Below are 19,270 nucleotides of genomic sequence, written 5' to 3'. Positions count from 1 at the left end.
CATCCACCTTAGTGAATACTTTTGGTGCAAAGTAGCAAGTGCCAATGGACCTTCACTAGGAATAACTGAAGCATTTTACATTCTAAGCCAAGCAATGTGTATAATATATATATATATGCCTCAAACCTACCCATAATTCTGGGCAGGTGTAATTTTTACTTACTTCTTCTCTTGTTTGTGATGAATTGATTCTCATCTCCCATATACTGAGGTTGAGAAACCTTGATCTGGGGCAACCATGATAACTCAAAAAGCCCAGATGTTAATGATAGACAGGATTTGAAGTCCAAATTCTTTTATTTACTAGCCTCCCTAAATATCAATTATAGATCCACAAAATGGGCATAATAATATGTAGCTCACATAGAGTATCGTGAGGTTTAAATGAGATGTTACAGAAATAGCACCCACCCTCCAGGTAGATGGTGGAGTTCACTGCTGTTCCAATGGGCTCTAAATGAGGCTTAGGATTAAAGGATTAAAGGACACTGAGCCTTTTGGTCTCACCATTCCTTCTGGATTTTCTTTTTGTTTGCTTTTCATGAAAGTCTCAATATCCTTAGAACACTGTTTGACACATGACAAACGCTTCATACATACCAGCCGTTGCTATGATTGACGCTGTATTTCTCTTACCTCCACTCCAGACAAGTGAGCATTTCTCAGTTTTTCCTTGAGGGAGACACCCTAAGCTTGCCTCCCCAAAAGGACTGTTTCCTCAGTCCAGGGGAATACTGAATTTTGGTGGTTAGTTTGAGTACTTCTTCCTTTTACACCACACTCTGTCTGCTCTGAAAATTGAGCATCTGTGATCACTTTACACTTTTTCTGATCCTTTCTGTGAACTAGCAGATTGATTTTTAAGCTTATCCTGTTGACATTTTCAGTTCCTAGGAAGTAAGACGTTTGTTTTGCTTGAAGCTTTGTCCCCGTGGATAGCTCTACCCTGATGGCACCCATCTTTTAGGGATTTCAACAACCCTCCAAATAAACCCAAGCCCATCTGCTAAAGAGCCTAAAAGGAGTCAGACGTGTGATGAAAGGAATTTGAGCCTTTTGGGCTCACCATCCCCTCAGGATTTTCCTTTTTGTTTGGTTTTCATGAAACTTTAAATTTGCTGGGGAACAAATACTGTTTCCTGCAGATTAATGCATGTGTTCTCAGTAATATGAGAAATAAGGGGGGAAGGGTGTTGGATAGAGAAAGTTATGACCGGAGAATGTGGGAGGATTAGCTACAGTGAAGGAGAAAAGCTATTTCAGCTTAATGGATTTTAAAAAAGTTTTTTCCACTATTATGCTTTAATGTGTGGGGAATCACATTTTCCATGCAGGAAGGCCATTTGGTAGAAATTTAGGCACAAGTTAGGTTCAGGCATTCCTAAATTTCTCCACTGGTTCAGCCTGGACTAACTGCATGGTCTGAGCCTCACTAGTTTCTTCATCCATATCCTGAAAATAATAATATATTCATAGCATAATGCTAAGAATTAAGATCATCTATCTGCAAGGACCTGATGCATAAAGTACTCAACATTATTAGTATTTTACTTTTCCAAACCCTTTCTTTATGTTTCAGACTCTCTAACCGTCTTTGGGAAAAAGGAATACCTGACCTGCTCCAGTTCAAAGATTTTATCAAAAGTTTTAATCACCTAAAATCTAATTTCACGTCTGTTTTTTTTTTTTTTACTTGCTGGTTTTCCTTCCTTCTTTTCTCACAGTTCTCTGATAAAGAGCAAGATAAAAGATTTCACTTGTTACTTTTTAAACTAACTCTTCTTATATGTAAATATTTTTGAAGAGAAACTTGTCATCCTATGGTCTACTCTAGAAACAAATCTTAAGCATCCATGTGTGTGTTGGAGTCCAGAAAAGACTGCATGTTCATACTGTAAACTACCCTGTCTAGTCGAAGCACACAGAAACGACAGACTCTGTGTGTCTGTTTGTATGGTTTGTATACACATGCATATCTTAGTCATGCTTCAAAAAACATGTCTCCGTGCACCACAGACTGAACAGAAACTCAGAAAAGTCAAGGGCTGAAGCTACTGGCTTGCTGGTTTCCAAGCCAGGAAATATTCAGAGGTGGCTAAGAGATGATTTTCAAAGGGTAATAGGAGCTAGAGTAGGGTCATCTATAATGAGAGGTTGAAAACTTCAGGAGACTCCTGAGGATACAGGTTACACACCTGCACAGCCTGTGCAGACTGGAACTAAGCTCCGTTTAGGTACGTGACCGAATCTGTAATGTCTCCAAGACCACTTACGTTCTGCTGCTGTGATTAGTTCAGATTCTGCACTGGATGAAATTGCGGTGGAGGTAGGCAACCACAAAGCCATCCAATAAGTAGGGATGGGTAAAAAAGAGGGAGAAAAGGAGACAGGAAAAATAAGCAATTTGAAACAATCGCTACTAAGAAGGGCCTACAGTCTACAGGAATGTGTAGAAAACTAAGACTTTGGAACAAATCAACAAGAGCAGTAACTAAGACATGGATTTATTAATAAAATTTTTCAAATGATTGTAAATGAGATAAAGGGAAGAAAAGCAAACATATTTTTAAAAGTATATGATGAAGCAAAATTAAGCAGGTATGAATCAAGGATAAATGAATATATAAAAGAATTAGTTGGAGAAATTTTGCAATGAAAAGATGTTAATTAACTTTTTAAACTACCATGAACAAAATAATGCTCTAGAATAGAAAGACAATCAAAAAGAGAATTACTGAATTAGAAAATAGCCCTGAGGAATTCTTTCAAAACACAACTTTGAGAGATAAAGAGAGGAAAAGCACAACAGGAAATTAAGAAACCTGAAGGGTAGAATGAGGCACCAATAAACTTGGGTCTAATAAGTTTCCCCCAATTGAGAACAGAGGTAATGACAGATGATATTTATTCAACATGGCTGAGAATTTTCCACATTTCGAGAAAATTGAAAGTGTATATAAAAAGCCAAGCTAGATAAACGAAAACAAGTTGCTCCATGGACACATTCTAGTAAAATTTCAGAATACAAAGAAGAAATAAAGACTTTGAGAAGAATGTTTTTAAAGTTCCTATAAAGAAATGACAGTCATACTTACAGCATTGAGATCATCAGCAAAAATGAATGACAGATGATGATGGAATAAAATCTTCTAAGTACTGGAGCTAAATGACTTGCAACTTCAAATTCCTGATTCAGCTAAATAAAGTATCATTCTAAAGACAGAGGAGCAAAGATATTTTCAGATATTTAACAAGTAAGAGAATTTACTACCCACAGAACCTCACTGTATGAACTACAAAAGCATGCAAATTAATGAGAATAAGAGTTAACTCAGAGATTAAAATACCACAAACATTAATAAAATATTTACCATAAGAGTTATTATTTTGTGGTCAAAATATGTGCAAATCTAAAATTCTAAAAGTAAATTCTGTACAATGAAGAGTTAACTTGCTAAATTTTGTTTTTTATTCAAGAGAATAGAAAAAATAAAAATTTTAGACTGATAAAAAATATATTTGAGTATGTATGTCAATATTTGTAAAGGTAATAAACCAGTAGAGGGGAAAAGTGAACAAAACAAATTTACCAATCCAACAGAAGGCAGATAAAAAGAAAAATAAGCAATGGAAAAGCATAGTAAATAGAAAACACACAATGTTAAAGATAATTCCAAATTTAACAGTCTAATAAGTAATGAAGTGAGAAATTTTTTTAATTTTTTTAAATTAAATTGTACATTTGAAAACTAAAAGAATCCAAATAACATAAATTAAAGATTAGATAAAATTAAGATCACAAAATAGTTACAATGAAAAATACAAAAGTATTACATAAAAACCTAATAGAATGCAGCTAAAGCATTGTTTAGATAGAAATTTTAAACCAATGCAACTATTTTAGAGACATTAAAAACAAATTAGCTATAGAAGCTATTAAAAGAAAAAGATTATATGTAAAAAAGGCGGAAATGAGGAAATAAAAACAAGAGCAGACAATAATGAAATAGAAAAATATATATAATCACAAAAGCAATAGAATGTTTCTTAAAAAGACTACTAAAACAAGCAAACCTCTAGCAAGGTGCTGATATGAGTGCTTTATATTACATTACATTCATTTGTTTAATCCTCACAGGAACCCAAATGGTAGATATTATTAAGAGTTGGTACAAATGAGCATTAATAAGGAAAGAAAAAGGAGAACATGGCTATAAACAGAGATTTTACAAATAGTAGCAAATCCTGAAGACAATTTTTGCCACTACACTGAAAGTGTCTTTGTCAATTACCAAAAGTAACTTAAGGAAAGAGCTAAATAACTGCATACCTGTTTTTAAAAATGGAAATGGCAGTCCAAAGTCTCTGCCTCTAAAAAGCTATGAGTAAACAGGGTATTTTATAGAATCATTTTATTAATTTCAAATCCTATCTTATATAAAAAGTTCTATATAATTCAATTAGGGAGTAGGTTAGCAAATTAATATTAGGAAGCTAATATAACTTTGCAAATAAGACCTGACAGGGAATTCAAGAAAATCCAAAATTATAGGTAATCTCATGTGGTAACATCGATGAAAAAGTCCTAAACGTAATTTTTGTAAATCAACTCCAGCAGGGTTAACTCATACCTTGTAACCAAGGAAGATTTATCACAGGAACTGAAGAATGATTCAATATCAGAAAATATTGCAATGTAATTTGCTCATTGGCAAATGAAAACTATCTAAGACAAAAATATATATACAACAACACTTTAAAAATATTTCCAGTCCACATGAATAAGGCAGTGTTGCCAATTATCACTCCTCATTCATCATTATTCATCATTGTACCAAAGTTTCTAACCATGGCATGTCTACCAGAAAAATAAATAAAACATAAGGATTGGAAAACAGTAAATAAAGCAATAATTATTTATAGAACCCATTTATCAATAAGCAGGATATATGATAATTTCCAAATAAACAATTAGAACACATAATAAAGTTTAGCAAGATGATTAGGTATAAGATTAATATATAGAAAATCAAAAGGAATGTTTATATTTTAATCTATTAAGTCTATAAAACAAAAATAATCAATTAAATTAAAATAGAAAATGATACTGATTTTAATAGCAACAAAAATTATAATGTACCTAGGAAAATACCCACAAAAATATGGAAGCCCTGTATTTATTTCCTAGGATGGCCTTAACAAAATAGCATAAACTGAATGGCTTAAACAAACAGAAATGTATTGTCTCACAGAGCTGGAGACTAGAGGTCTGAAATTAAAGTGTTGCCAGGGCCATATTCTCTTTAACCCTCTAAGGGAGGAGCCTTCCTTGCCTCTTCCAACTTCTGGTAGCCCCAGGGGCTCCTTGGCTGGTAGATGAATAAATCCAGTCTCCGCCTCCATCTTCATGTGTGTCCCTGTCTTCACCTGGTTGTCTTCTTATAAGGACAACAGTCAGATTAGATTAGGGCCCCACTCTATTCCAGTATGACCTCACCTTAACTAATTACATCTGTAGCTACCCAATGTCCAAATAAGATCACATCAGGGTACTGGGCGGGGTGAAAACTTCAGCACATTTTTGGAGGACACAATTCAACGCGTAAGAATCCAAAAATTCAATCTAGTATTTAAGGACATAGAAGACCTGTATCACTGCCCAAAAGACAAAGACCACTAGGAAAACCTGTCTTCAAATTGACCTGTGGTCTCTTCTACAGACTACTGGGCTCAGCAAGGATGGAGAACAGTGGGGCATCTCAGTAAGAAGAACTTGTGTAGGGAGGGTCCTGATAGGATTTAGGCGTGTGTGGAGGATTTGCGGAGGGCTTAAGGAAGTGAGGGATTATTCTGGACTGAATGATGTGAGAAAACAAAGGTAATTGCTTAAGGATTGCAGGTTATTGGAGATCTTAACACCACTAAGAAGTGTGAGGAAGAGAGTGGAGCTAATTCTGTAACTGGCAAAGAAGCAACACTCACTCTCACTAGCTGGGAAGGGCATGTCGTGGTTTGCATAGTGCACTTGTCTTTGTGTCTTTAGATAATGGCCTTGTTTTAGTCTTACTCCATCACGGTCTCAGTGACAGTATCTGATGGGTTCTGCGGCATTATATACTACTACAGACTCATGGGGTTTCTGTTTTCATTATTGTTTTGTTTTTGTTTGGGGGTTAAAATCCAGCAGTATTATTAGAGTTCATTCTGGCACTCAGGATATTTTATTCTAAAAACATTACACTTTGAGGATCTGTGACTTCTCAGAAAGTGAGAATCTTAGGTCTCATTATCTGAAACATTTTCACTTCTTTGTCCAAGCTTAGTACAGGTGTGAAATAGTTTCAGAATTGTTAACTCATATCTTGTATGGTAATATTTTATTTTTGCAACAAACACCTTTTAGTAGCCATGAACTCAAGAGAAAATGTCTAAATTCAATTAAAAAATAATAACTAAATTTATTTCTTGAAAAAAATAATAAAAATTTCCAATAGTTATCTTAAGAAGATTATGCCCAAAGATAGTGACCTAAAATGTACAGACTCAGAAGATGCCTTTAAGTATAACTTTGTGACAACTTAGCAAGTATGACATTGATTTAATTACTACATGGAATTTTGTTTATTTTCAATTCCAAGTTTTCTTTTAATAATCTCCAAGTTAAGTGATAGCTGTTACTGTATTAACTCTATTAGCAGAAGAAGATAATTACACAAAGCATATTATATGAATATCATCAGATCCTGCAAAGAGAAATATCAGTTAAGTCTGATATGGTTTTTTCATATACTTCATGGCACTGAAGTAAGTTTATAGAATTTCATTCTTTGAAAGATGAGAAATCCTACATTTTTTATAAATGCTTTTGTAAATTCAGTTAAAAAGTTCAACATAGAAGATACAATTTTTGTTTTTGCAATGGCCATATCAATACAAATTTTGTGAAGAGTAGGATTATGCTTCAGGGTGTGAGAGCTCCCCCTCTGATCTCCTAATTCTGCTTAATTGAGATTTCTGTTTATTAATTTTTAACACTGTGAAAATACTTTGGTTGAAATATTCATATGTATCAATACAAAAATTTACATTTGAGAATATTCTCCATTTAGCAGAATTTGCCCTGAGCTTACGTCAGCACATACAAAAAGAATGTTTTCTTAATTCCAAATAATGTAATCTATGGAGAACATTCAATGGAATATGTCAATTTTAAATCTGTTAATCATAAAGTGCAATTTAGAAGATATTGTGGGCAATTTTATGAAAAAAAATAAAAATGAGATCTGATCTGAGAAAAATACCAGTGGCATTGTATTAAAGAATTACAGCTATGTAATTCATTAACATGTGTGATTTTAAAATGAAAATTAATAACAAGAACGAATATTCTGCTTATCTTATTTTTAATATTCAAATTGTCAATAAAAAAGATTTTGGTATGTTACATTAAGACATATAGATGTACACTTTTTTTTTTAAGAATTTTGTGTTTAAAAATAGTTTTCAATAGAATTATTTTATAGAACCACCAATCTAATAAAATCAGTTAATTGAAAAATAACGAATTTTAGCTATTTTGGGTACTGCCTTTACTCTCACAATTGTTTAATTTAGATGATTTGTTTTTTTCATTAGCTTTTTTTGTGACCTGCTACTGTCTATGTATTTTCCAGTACTTGTAGAATCCAAGACTGATGCCTTTCATTTTTGGTAAAACCCTTGCTAGCCTCTTCTGTCTGGTTGAGCAGTCTAGTTTAAAAGCCTCTGAATAAAATGAGCATTTCTCAAAAATGTGTGGTAGGTTTAGGCACATAGCATAATCCTTGCTCTCAGGAATCTTTTTTGTTGTTGTTGTTTTTCTCATCAGTTAAAGTTATGCACATGAAACAACTGATTGGGGTCAGTGTAAATTGGTGCAAAAAACACAAATAAATGATGTACATTCACTCTGGCAAAAGGGAAGAAAGCATTAAGGATGGTTTTTCTGGGAAAGGTTTTAAGGTAATCCTATGACTGGTTGCTGAGAAAACTAGCTAAACTTTGAGTGGACAAGGAGAAAATGGGAGGGGTGCCATGAATTAGGGTAGAAGGATGGCTTTCTTTGGTGGTCAGTACATAGGATGGTAAGGTAGAGGTGTTTTGCAAGCAGCATAGAATGCAAGCGTAAAGATTTGAACTTCAGCTGAGGGTCTAGAAATTCACGGATGAGGGATTTGAGTGGGAGGGCTATACGTTGCCAGATGGATTAGAGAATAGGACATTAATATTTAAGAAAATTCTGAGACATAGTAAGAAGTCCAGATTAGAAATGATGAGGTTCTGGACTAGCATAATGAATAGAGAGTGAAAAGAAAAGAAAGGAAAATCCAAGAAGCATTTTGAAAAAAAGGAGAATTGGTAAACAATCTTACATAAGACACTTAAAAAAAATGGAATTCTTTGGTTTTTTACTTCAAAGACTTCACATTGGCTAGCCTGGGAGTCAGGATCCATCCAATAAGAACTTTTTCTATATGTTGTACAGCACAGGAATATAGCCAATATTTTATAATAACTTTAAATGGAGTATAAACTATAAAAATTTGATTCACTGTGTTGTACATCTGAAACTAATATGATATTGTAAATCAACTAGACCGCAATAACAAGGAACACATTGGATAATTCAACATATGTAACTATGAACACTACTGATTTTTCTTTTTTTATGAGAAATACATGAGATTGTATTGATCAGAATTCCTGTATTTGTAGGTCACAATCCACTAGAAGTACCACAAACAATCAAGATGACAGTGTACATGTATGTATCTCAGTTATCAGTGATAAAATACAAATTCTGATCAATCATGCTAGGAGAAAAAAATGACTTAACTTTCTATATCCTCTACAAAAATGATATTGCAAAATCACTAATAAATAAAGAGGCAATTAAAGTATGGGAGCCAAAATGGAGGGAAAAAAACACAGAAATACCTCAAATAGTTACTTAATAAAAACATTATGCTTTTTTTGGGAACAAAACCCTGAAATTATATACGTGTTGATATGATCATCTAGTTATAACATGTATCGTAGGAGGCTCACTTAATAATTAAGTCATAACAAACACACAAAATAATATTTCTAGGAAAGGATGTTTTTGTGTTTCAGTAAAATGAGTAGTCAGTGGTGATGGAAATGTTGCCAGGATGCCACTCAACTGACTTGCACAGATCTAATGCTCCCAGGATTAGTCACTCACAAAAAGTTGATAGGCATTGTTAAAATGTAAACTAGGTAACACACGAAGCCGTTAGGATCCATTAACACCTTGAACCAATTCAATTGATCAAATTAGCTAATCTATTCTAATGGTGAGGAAAAGGGGGATGGAGCAAGAACAGCAGGGGAATTTTTTTGTATGGGAAGAGAGGTCATTAGAGAAGTCCAAGCCAGTTAAGTGTAGTTTCCTTGATGTTGCCTGGTTTGGGCCTGCGTTGTGAATCCTTCTTCTTTTTAGATTTTTAACAGCCACCCATTTTGTCTTCCCGGGAGGTAATACGGAGTAGAATAAAGAAGAAGGGACTGAGAATCAGAAGATCCTATGACAAATTTTCGTAAAATGAGGGCCTTAGACTACAAATGTAACGCCTGATCCAGCTGCTCAGTTCTATAAAACAGCCACCCACATTTTAATTTTCACACGGTTTTTATTTGTTTGGTTTTTTGGCGGGTGGTATTTTTCTTTTAGCACAGGAGAGTTTTATAAATAAACTACACTTTTATCAAGAAAATCACCTATATGAGGTTCTAACGCATTGATGATTCTTCAAAGACATATATCTTCAGGCTCTGAAGATTAGCCAGGTATCTTGGTTTATGATGAAGATCTATAGGACCTACATTTACAAAGGCCGTATCAGTTTTTTTTTTATGATCGTATTTCGCTTATTACACTGTCCCAATATATATGTTCCATTAGTCATCTAAGTATATGAGAGATTTTACCTCCAGACTAACCATTACATCATCATTGAAACAACCAAATTTACAAAGAGTTTAGTCTTTATTACATATGTTGTCAAAATGCAGAAAGATTACACTGATATATCTCTTCCTGTTACATCCTTTTCATTTTTGTGGATTATAAGCAACTGTCAAGCCTCTGGAGTTTCATAAAATTATCATCCTGCTATCAAAAATAGTTACTTTTCTGACACCCTTGGCTTTTCTTCTGTACAGACTTACTTCTAGGAATACTATTTAAGATACCCAATACGCTTTCAACTAAGATGAAACCGCAGTTATATGCAAGGGAAAGTGAAACTGGGATTATCTGCAACAATATGACATGACAGGAGATCTGTTATTTTGTATTTATGCTTATGAAGTAAATCAAAATCTTTGTTTTGGAAAATGCATCTTAAATTTAAATACCTTTATATTGGTAGAGCCTTTATTGAGGAGAATTATTTAGTCAAGATGGAGGGAAAAAAAGAAGGACGTGTGGAGTCCACAGACATCTGGCAGATTCCCACTCCAAGGCCCCGCAAGCTTCCAGTTGCTGCCCTTCAAAGACAACAAAGAACATTCTTTTCTTAATACCTACGCCTTGGCTGAACTAACGACTCTAGACAATGATCAACCTCACAATGCCTGGAAGCCTAGCCACCAGGACCGGTCACAATCCTCTATCAAAATCCCCAGCCCTACTCTTTCTGGACCTCCTCCCTTCCCTGTCACCTCAGCATCAGTCAACCAGAGAAGTGTGCATGAGCTGATCAGGCACCTCGCAACCACTTTTGTGCCCACTGTCACCAAGCACAAGAAGTGAAAGGTTACCCTCCCTTATAAAAGATCTCAGCAACCAATCCTCGGGGCACACAGACCCCTCTCATCTGTGGCCCGCTGTTACCTATAGCAGCGTATCTAATAAACTCCTTTCCTATCTTCCTCCTTTGTCTTTGATAAATTCTTTTACCACCTGTGCATTAGCCCTCTGGATCCTACAGCAAGAAGGGCTGAAGGAAGAGGAGGAAGGAAGGAAAATGTATGGGTCAGTTTTCTCAATTGAAGAAGACAGGGCAACACCAATTATATTACTCAGAAAGTGTTTTATTAAGAAATATACACTAAAAAAACCATTGGGATGGCAGAAAAAAACAGGCTGCAGGAGGAGTTTCATGAATCACTCCTTGTATCACCCCAGGAACTGGCTTGCCAAAATTGGAAAACTATGAATCAGAAAGCTACCCCATAGCCACTGGCCTCAGAACCACAAGGCAAGCTCACTGTACTCCAGTAGTGCAAATGCTTTGTGCTCACCTCTTATCCCTACACAACTCATTTCCAAAGCAAAATTTTGTATGGAGGGGATAGAAAGTATAGTTTGTATTATTATTATTATTTATTATTATATTGTAAATGTATGTTTTACAATGTGGAAAACTAGCAAAATGTGTAGAGACTTCTAAAAATAATTGGAGGAAACACAAATAGGAGAAGTCCAAAGTGGAATTTGTTTAATAACCCCCAAAATTGAAAGTTTTAAGCATTTATTCCAGAAAGAGATAGTAGTCTTGAAGGGAATGTACCTAAGCCAGCACATTTGTTCAAAACTTTCAGCAAACCTATTCAGAATTTTGTTTAAGTTTTCTGTTTTTCTTTCCCCCTTAGTTGTTTAAAAATACTTTAAAAATGAGAATTTTTGATCCCTCAATATTCCCGCCATTGGAATTACAGGAGTTACTTCTGAGGAGGTCAGTCAGTCTGAGTACCATTTTATTATCCTTTCTTTTCTTGATTATTTATATAGAAAAGTCTCCGTCCATTGATCTACAAGTGTTAATTTTTAACAGCCTGCTTCTTAAATTGTAAATAGGTGTTTTTTAATATAAAAAGAATGATTCTTATCAACATATTACTGATTTTATTTGAATAAAAAAGCTAAAACAAAAATAAAACCCAAAGTTCTTCAATTTCTAGAAACAAAAGTATATATGTAAGTGATAAAAAAGAAAAATGGCTTCCCTTTAGGCTGATGCTACATGTTTCAAGAGTCTTGGTAACTAGTTCAAGAGAGTTAGCAGCAAAATGCTAAAAAAACCAAAAAAGACTGGACTATTTGACTTTTTATAATAAATTATTTTTGCTGGTATTTTTAATTGAAGTATAGCTGACCTACAATATTTTATTTGTTTCAGGTACACCACACAGTGGTTTGACATTTGTGTACATTACAAAATGATCAACACAGTAAGTCTAGTAACTACCTGCGACCATACAAAGTTATTGCAAAATTGTTGACTCTGTTCCCTGTGCTGTACGTTGCATCCCCATGACCTTAGCTACTTACTATAGATAGAGATTTTGTAGACATACAATTTTACTACTTTGGTTATCTAACATTTCTACTAGTTTTATAAGTGGTTGACCCATTACTTTGACGATTCATTTGCCTTTACCAGGGAGGTTGTTTTTTTCTTTTGTAATTTTCTCATTCCTAGTTGGGGCCTTTTCTTTTCCACTTTGAGAAGTCCCTTGAACACTTCTTGCAGGGCCAGTTTAGGGCTGATGCGCTCTTAATTTTTGCTTGTTTGGGAAACTCTCTCTCTCCTTCAATTCTGAATGATAACCTTGCCAGGTAGGGCATTCTTGGTTGTAGGTTTTTCCCCTTTCAGCTCATGTAATATATCATGCCACTCCCTTCTGGCCTGAAAAGTTTCTGCTGAAAAGTCAGCTGATAGTCTTAATGAGAGCTCCCTAGTGTGTAACTAGCTGGGTTTTTTTCTTTCCTAATGCTTAAAAAAAAATCCTTTTTTTTTTTCTTTTTAATTATAATGTTTCTTGGTGTGAACCTCTTTTGCGTTTATCTTGTTTGGGGCTCTCTGTAATTCCAAGACCTAGATGTCTGTTTCTTTACCCAGGTTAGGACAGTTTTCAGCCATTATCTTTTCAAATAAGTTCTCTGCCCCTTTCTTTCTCTTTTGCTTCTGGGGGGGCCTATTATGCAAATGTTATTCTGCTTCATGTTGTCTCAGAGGTCTCTTATTCAACTATCCTCATTTTAAAAAAATCTTTTTTTACTGTTCAGCTTGGGTGACTTCTACTGCTCTCAGTTAGCTGACCCATTCCTCTGTATCATCTAATTTACTATTGATTCTTCCTAGCGTATTTGTTATCTCAGTTATTGTATTCTTCAGCTCTGATTGGTTCTTTTGTATATTTTCTAACTCTTTGTTAAAGTCTCATTGTGTTTATCTATTCCTCTCCCAAGTTCAGTGAGCATCTTTATGATCAGTATCTTAAGCTCTTTATTGGGTTAGACTGCTTGTCTTTGTTTTATTTAGTTGTTTTTCTGAGGTTTTGTCTTGTTCTTTTGTTTGGAACATCTTTCTCTGTCTCATCATTTTGCCTATTTCTGTGAGTTTATTTTTAAATATTAGGTAGGTGTGTTACATCTCCTGAGTGGAGAAGTATTCTTATATAGGAGATATTGTATGGGGCCCAGAAGCTCATTCTCCTCTGGCCACCAGAACCATATGCTCCAGGAGTGTTCCTAGGTGGGCTGCATGCACCTTTTAGTTGTGGTGGGGCCAACTGCTGTGGGTGTACTCATAGAGAGGCTGGCCCCTGGCCCAACTAGTTGCAAGATTCTGCCTCATGTGGTTGTTGGTGGTGCCCTCGTGGGTGGGGCAGACCCCCAGAATGCCTGGTTCAGTGTAACTGTCTGGTGGTATGGAATTGCCGCAGACATGACAGTGGGCAAGGCAGGCCCCTAATATTAATAGGGAAGGTTTCAAAACGGCACCCACCAGCCCTGGTGTCAACATGGTAAAATAAGATCACAAAAATGGCTACCACCAGTTTCTCAGCCCCTAGGGGGAGTCCTAGCTGCCTCGTGCTTCTCCAGGAGACACTCCAAGATCAGTAAGTGGGTCTGATCCAGGTGCCTTTCAAACTGCTTCCTCTGCACTGGGACTTGGAGCAAGTGAGGTTTTGTGTGTACCCCTTAAGAGTGGAGCCTCAGTTTCCTAAAGTCCTCTGGCTCTCCTGACCCTAAGCTGTCCTGGTTTTCAAAGCCAGACTTTTGAAGGCTTATCTTCCCAGTGCAGGACCCTGGGATGGGGAGACTGATGTGCGGTTTGGGTCCTTTGTTCTTTGGGAGGACCTCCGTGTGTTAACCCTTCAACAGTGAGTCACCATGCTGAGGGTCCGGTCCTAGGTAGACCATGTCTACACCCCTCCCACCCATTTCATTGCAGCCCCTTCTTTGTATCTTTAGTGTGGAAAATATTTTCTGCTAGTCTTCTGATCATTCTCAGAGATAGTTGTTCTGTAAGTAGAAGTAATTTTTGTGGACTGTGGGAGGAGGTAAGTTCAAGATCTACTTAAATCTTCCCTCTTGATCCAGACTTCTTACAATAATATTTTAAGCCAGAATTATGCCATTCAAGTGAAGTCATTTGAAATTTTTCCTGTTTCTTAAAATAATGAGGAATGCAATTTACTCCCTATGCCTGAAAGTGGCATACTCTCTTTTTTGATGTAAAACTAGACTATACTTCCTAGTCCCCTTGCATTTAGGTGGAACCACGTGACAAATTCACTCCAACAAAATGTGAGTAGAAGTGGTATGTTCCAAGTTCAGACTGAAGTAGTCAAGAAGTGGGGATGCTTTCTCCACACTCTCTTCTTTTGTCTACTGCTTGGATGTGAAGACTGCAGTAGAGGCCCTAAAGAATGTCAAAGCTTTTAAGATGGAAAAAGCCTGAATGTCTGGAAGAGTAGGTGGAGCCGTATCTTCTGGCTCACGCTGGACTGTGAAGTGAGCAAAAATGAAGTTATTATTTTAAACTAATGATGTTTTGGGGATTGTTTTTCAAAGCTATTAACCTACCCGGAATGATATACTTCTTTGAACATAGTATGCATTGGAAGAAAGCAGTTAATATAAAAGGTTGGTCTACCTATTGTTGAAATAAACTTGCAGGCCCAAGATAGAACAGCTCCTCCCCAAGGTGCCCTGTCAGCAAACCAACATTTAGATACCTGCACTGCTCCTGCAGATGTTCCATGTGACCAGAAACATCGTATATCCCATCAGTCAATCCCCAAATGCCAAGCCAACTGTGGGCTCTATACTCACTTCCTTGTTCCTTCTCACCCAAACAAAGTTGACTATGTGGCCCCAGCCAATCAGATATCATCTATTTTCTCTACTTTGTTCTTTATTTTTTATCCTATAAATGTTTCCTGCCTTCTGTACCATTTTGGAGTTCTCCGAAACGAGACCGTCCACTTCATGAAGTGTTAAAGTTTGCTTGTATCACCTGGATTGTCTTCTTTAGTCAATTGTTAGCACAATTAAAGTTTCCCTAATTCACATTTGTATAAAAGTATACTGCACATTTGTAAGCACTATGCAAACTTAGTATCTTTTTGTTATAAACAATATCAATAGAAATATTAATAATTACACAGAATTCAGTATTTCAATTGTTGTGTTTTAGACTGGAAGTTAGGAAAAGGAATGGGAAAAAATTTCCTTAAATCTAAATTTTCTGAAAAGTAGTCGATGTTGCAGGATCATGGAAGTTTGGCTTTCAACTACTCTAATAGCTGCATTTATTTAGAGAAACAGTAGATTTATGTTTTTAAACATAAGACATAGATAATTTAAAAGATGTAACAAACTTGAATCTTTTGTTATTTCTGTTTTTTTTTTTCTTAATGCACTTTTATTTAATTTGGCTTAGCTGTTTTAAAGATTGGATAACTCTAGTCAGGAGTGTTTAAGAACTCAGCTGGGTCACAGGAACTTTCTCACCACTCCATTCTAATTTGCAGTTTTGCTATAATAAAAGCCCTAAATATATTGCTACTGTCTAGACGTTTTATCTGAAACAAGTGTCCTTTGTAGTCTCAGAGGACTTTTCCATTTTATTTCCAGTAAATCAAAGTCTGTGAAGAGCTTCGGTTCTTATTAAGACATACCCTTCACAGTCCAGTGATTGCCAACAGTGGCAAGCCATTGACAGTTCATTTACATATAAGTGATGACTTCCATCAGGTAGTTGGCTCAGAAATACAATGGACATTTAGAGCATATCCAATATTTCTTGTTCTTTGATGAGCACCAAGTGCCAATTTTTATATAGAAACTGACTATTGAGAACCGAAGGCTTCTTTTCACTGACCTTACCCTGTCTTCTAAAGCTCCAGAGTGACGTGTTGCCACTGAACTTAATGTAGGCTTACACTTCGAAAAGACATTCAATAGCCCTAATTCAGTCTAAAAATCAAGAATAGTCAAATGTAGAAAATATGAGGTAAGAAAAGACAGACATTTTTAAAGGAGGAATAAATTTCTTCTGTGTCTTGGCCCCAACTGTCATAACCATAATTTAATTTTTATATTTTATTTTTATAAGGTAATTTGATATTATTTTAATACTAATTGTTTTTCCCTTATGAATATTTTTACCACTTGAAATACTGACACTCAACACACAATACTCATTAAAAAATCTTATATTTTGGTTTGTAAGTGCTTTTCATTATAGCCTATGTTTTGCTCCCAATTTTCTGGAACAGTGATGGCAGAAATCTAGCCAAATTTTTATCCTAATAATGCTATAAAAAGGAGCAGGCTGATGATCTGTTAACATGCTGGGACTCAACTTACATGTGATTTTTTTTTCCCTTTTAATTTTGCGTTTTCCAGCTTTTTTTCAATATTGAAATAAAGACAAATTTTTCTCTTTAAAATGAGACGTTCTCAACTAGCATCAGGGACAATATGGATCATTTAATTTCACAGATAAGCCAACCTCTACATTTTAGCTATCAATCACTTTTTCCCCTTATCAAATATTTCACTGCTAACTTTTGTGATTAGAGTGTCAGCATGTTTTTTAGTTCAGCTAGGTTCTGGTTTTGGTGAGGCCCTGACTTAACATGATTCTTGTAATTGGCTTTTTAAAATATTTCATTCTGATAATTTCCACATTTATAATGGAATCATTGCATGAAGTACACCGAGAGATTTCCTTTTAAACCAAAGTGTCTATTTCAGAAGTAATAGATCAGGGTAAGAATTGAAAAAAAAAATGGGACACCTGTCAGGTAATTCCTGCTTCTCTATTCATATCTAATCACTATGCTGTTCCCTCAACTATACTGCTACTTATTTCTCCAATCCCATTCACAGGCGGAGGCAGGCAGGGATTAATAATGAATAGATGGATGGATGGATGGATGGATGGATGGACTGATAGATCAAATTAAATTTAAGATTCTTACAGGACTGGTGTTACTCACTGTGCTTCAGATCTTTCCTAAACTAAGACAGGAAACTCAGGAATACTGTATATTGACTCTCAGTTTTTCACTTAAGAGTGAACAATAAGAATAAGAAAAATATAATATGAAAAAAAAAGAAAAATACAATATGATGACTAAACTAATTAAAAAATATATTTTAAAACATATTTTGACAAACCATTTCCAAAAAAATGTGAGTTTTTACAAATAGGAATCTTGAAGTTTCTCTTTGGAACAAACCAAATTTAAATCCAATAAAAGGGATACTTGATACTATATGATTTCAACTTCACTATGATAAAACAGGTTGTCTTTTATAAAAAAAACAAATCCAATGAATGGTTCATCCGAAGATATTTAGTAATTATAGACTGACTTGTTGAAATTCTTCTTTGGATATGTAAAAAGATGACTGTCCTTTTCCCTGTTGATACAGAATTAATCCATGGCCAATATTAATCTATGTTTTTGGGTAGACAGGTTCAACTTCTAAGGTAATGACATTGTATTGAAAACATTACTTCTCACGATAAATAATGTTGTCTCATTTTCCTTTCTCTCATAGATCTGGCCACTAACTTTCCGACAATCCGGATGTTAGCTCTTTTGAGTACTGGATGTCCACTCACTGTAAGACAAAATATATAATTACATTAATAAATTTTCAATTATATGAGAGAATGTATCATGCTTTTGAAATCATAAAATACTGTAGGAAATCAGTTATGGTTATGCTAGAACAAAGATTTGACTTGGACACATTTCCTTCAGCTGTTTTGTGTTACATTATGTATTATGCCAAGAGATTCAGCAAGAATTAATGTTGGACCAAAGAGTTGAATGAAAGGATAGCAGAATCTTGATTCCACCAATATACGGCATTCGTAAAATAAATTAGATGCAACCATAAGAACCATGTTGAGCAACAGTATTTACCATAGGAACAACAGTACTGAAAATTTTTGCATTACAACAGAATCAGTTCTGATACTGATATTCAAATCAATACAAAGCACTATTTGTATAGATGGCTTGTACTTCATTCATCTTTATGTATAAAATGACTTCAGATAAGAAATAAAGCTGTAGATTTACTGCAGATATCATTTTACACAGCACTAATTTATAGATACAGTAGTATATTTTGCCTTTTAAGACCTATCGCTGTTATTAAACAAAAACACAGCCAACTACCAAAAATCAATTAAAGTTATGAGAAGAACACTCCTCATAACCAAAAGAAAATGACTTGATGTGTTGTAAAAGAAGAAGTAGGGCATTGTTGTTTTTACATTTATCTATATTGTCATTAGGTAAAGAACAAGGCTTATAATAACAAACCTAAATTAGACTATATTCAGAATATTTGTAAAATAATTAGCATTAGTAATTATCATTGCAGGTTTGACTATAGGGAAAGGCAATCACCAATTGGTGTTCTAATACAGTAGTTACACAAGATAAATGTGTTAGTTCCAAAGATGAGATCTTAGAATAACATTATTTCCTTTTGCAGCTTTTTCTGGTAATATGCAATATCAACCAAACATTTCATCAGACAGAAGATAGTTGAAATATAGGATTACTCAATGCAGGTAAAATAGAAGAAAAAGTGAATATAATGGTCCAAGCTCTTGTTCTTATACATTTGTGAATAAATCCAAATTTAAAACTCAATCTTAATTTCCTTATTTTTGAAATGGGGATAATATCTATCTTGTCTGGTCGTTGAAATGATCCAAAGACATATATTAAGAGAAATATGTATAATAACAATGTATTAATATTGACTCATCAATTATAACAAATAGTGATAGGGAACAGGAGGAGGGGTTGCAGGTAGGAGGGTATATGACAACACTCTGTACTTTCCACCAATATTTCTGTAAACCTAAAGCTCCTCAAAACCATGAATAAATAAATAAAGTCTATTAGCTAAAAATAAAGATATGGGGGGTATAGC

General features: G+C 34.8%; 1 protein-coding gene across 18 annotated transcripts in view; it reads right to left on the bottom strand.

The window, feature by feature from the left end:
- IQCM (IQ motif containing M) overlaps positions 1-19,270 on the bottom strand; it is a 480,596-nt gene that overhangs the window by 28,472 nt on the left and 432,854 nt on the right. For 16 of the 18 annotated variants that reach the window (XM_072975871.1, XM_072975873.1, XM_072975878.1 and 13 more), the window contains one exon: positions 17,545-17,935. In XM_072975871.1, the coding sequence (XP_072831972.1) occupies positions 17,832-17,935 (104 nt within the window). In that variant the 3' untranslated portion in view covers positions 17,545-17,831. Of the gene's footprint in view, positions 1-9,799; positions 9,882-10,419; positions 10,552-17,544; positions 17,936-19,270 lie in introns of those variants that run through there. The other 2 variants (XR_012079787.1, XR_012079786.1) reach the window with 2 other exon arrangements.

Source organism: Vicugna pacos, chromosome 2 (genome assembly GCF_048564905.1).
Source record: "Vicugna pacos chromosome 2, VicPac4, whole genome shotgun sequence".
Lineage (NCBI taxonomy): Eukaryota > Metazoa > Chordata > Mammalia > Artiodactyla > Camelidae > Vicugna > Vicugna pacos.
The sequence above is the reverse complement of the archived record's forward strand: the minus strand, read 5'-3'. Positions and strand labels throughout refer to the sequence as shown.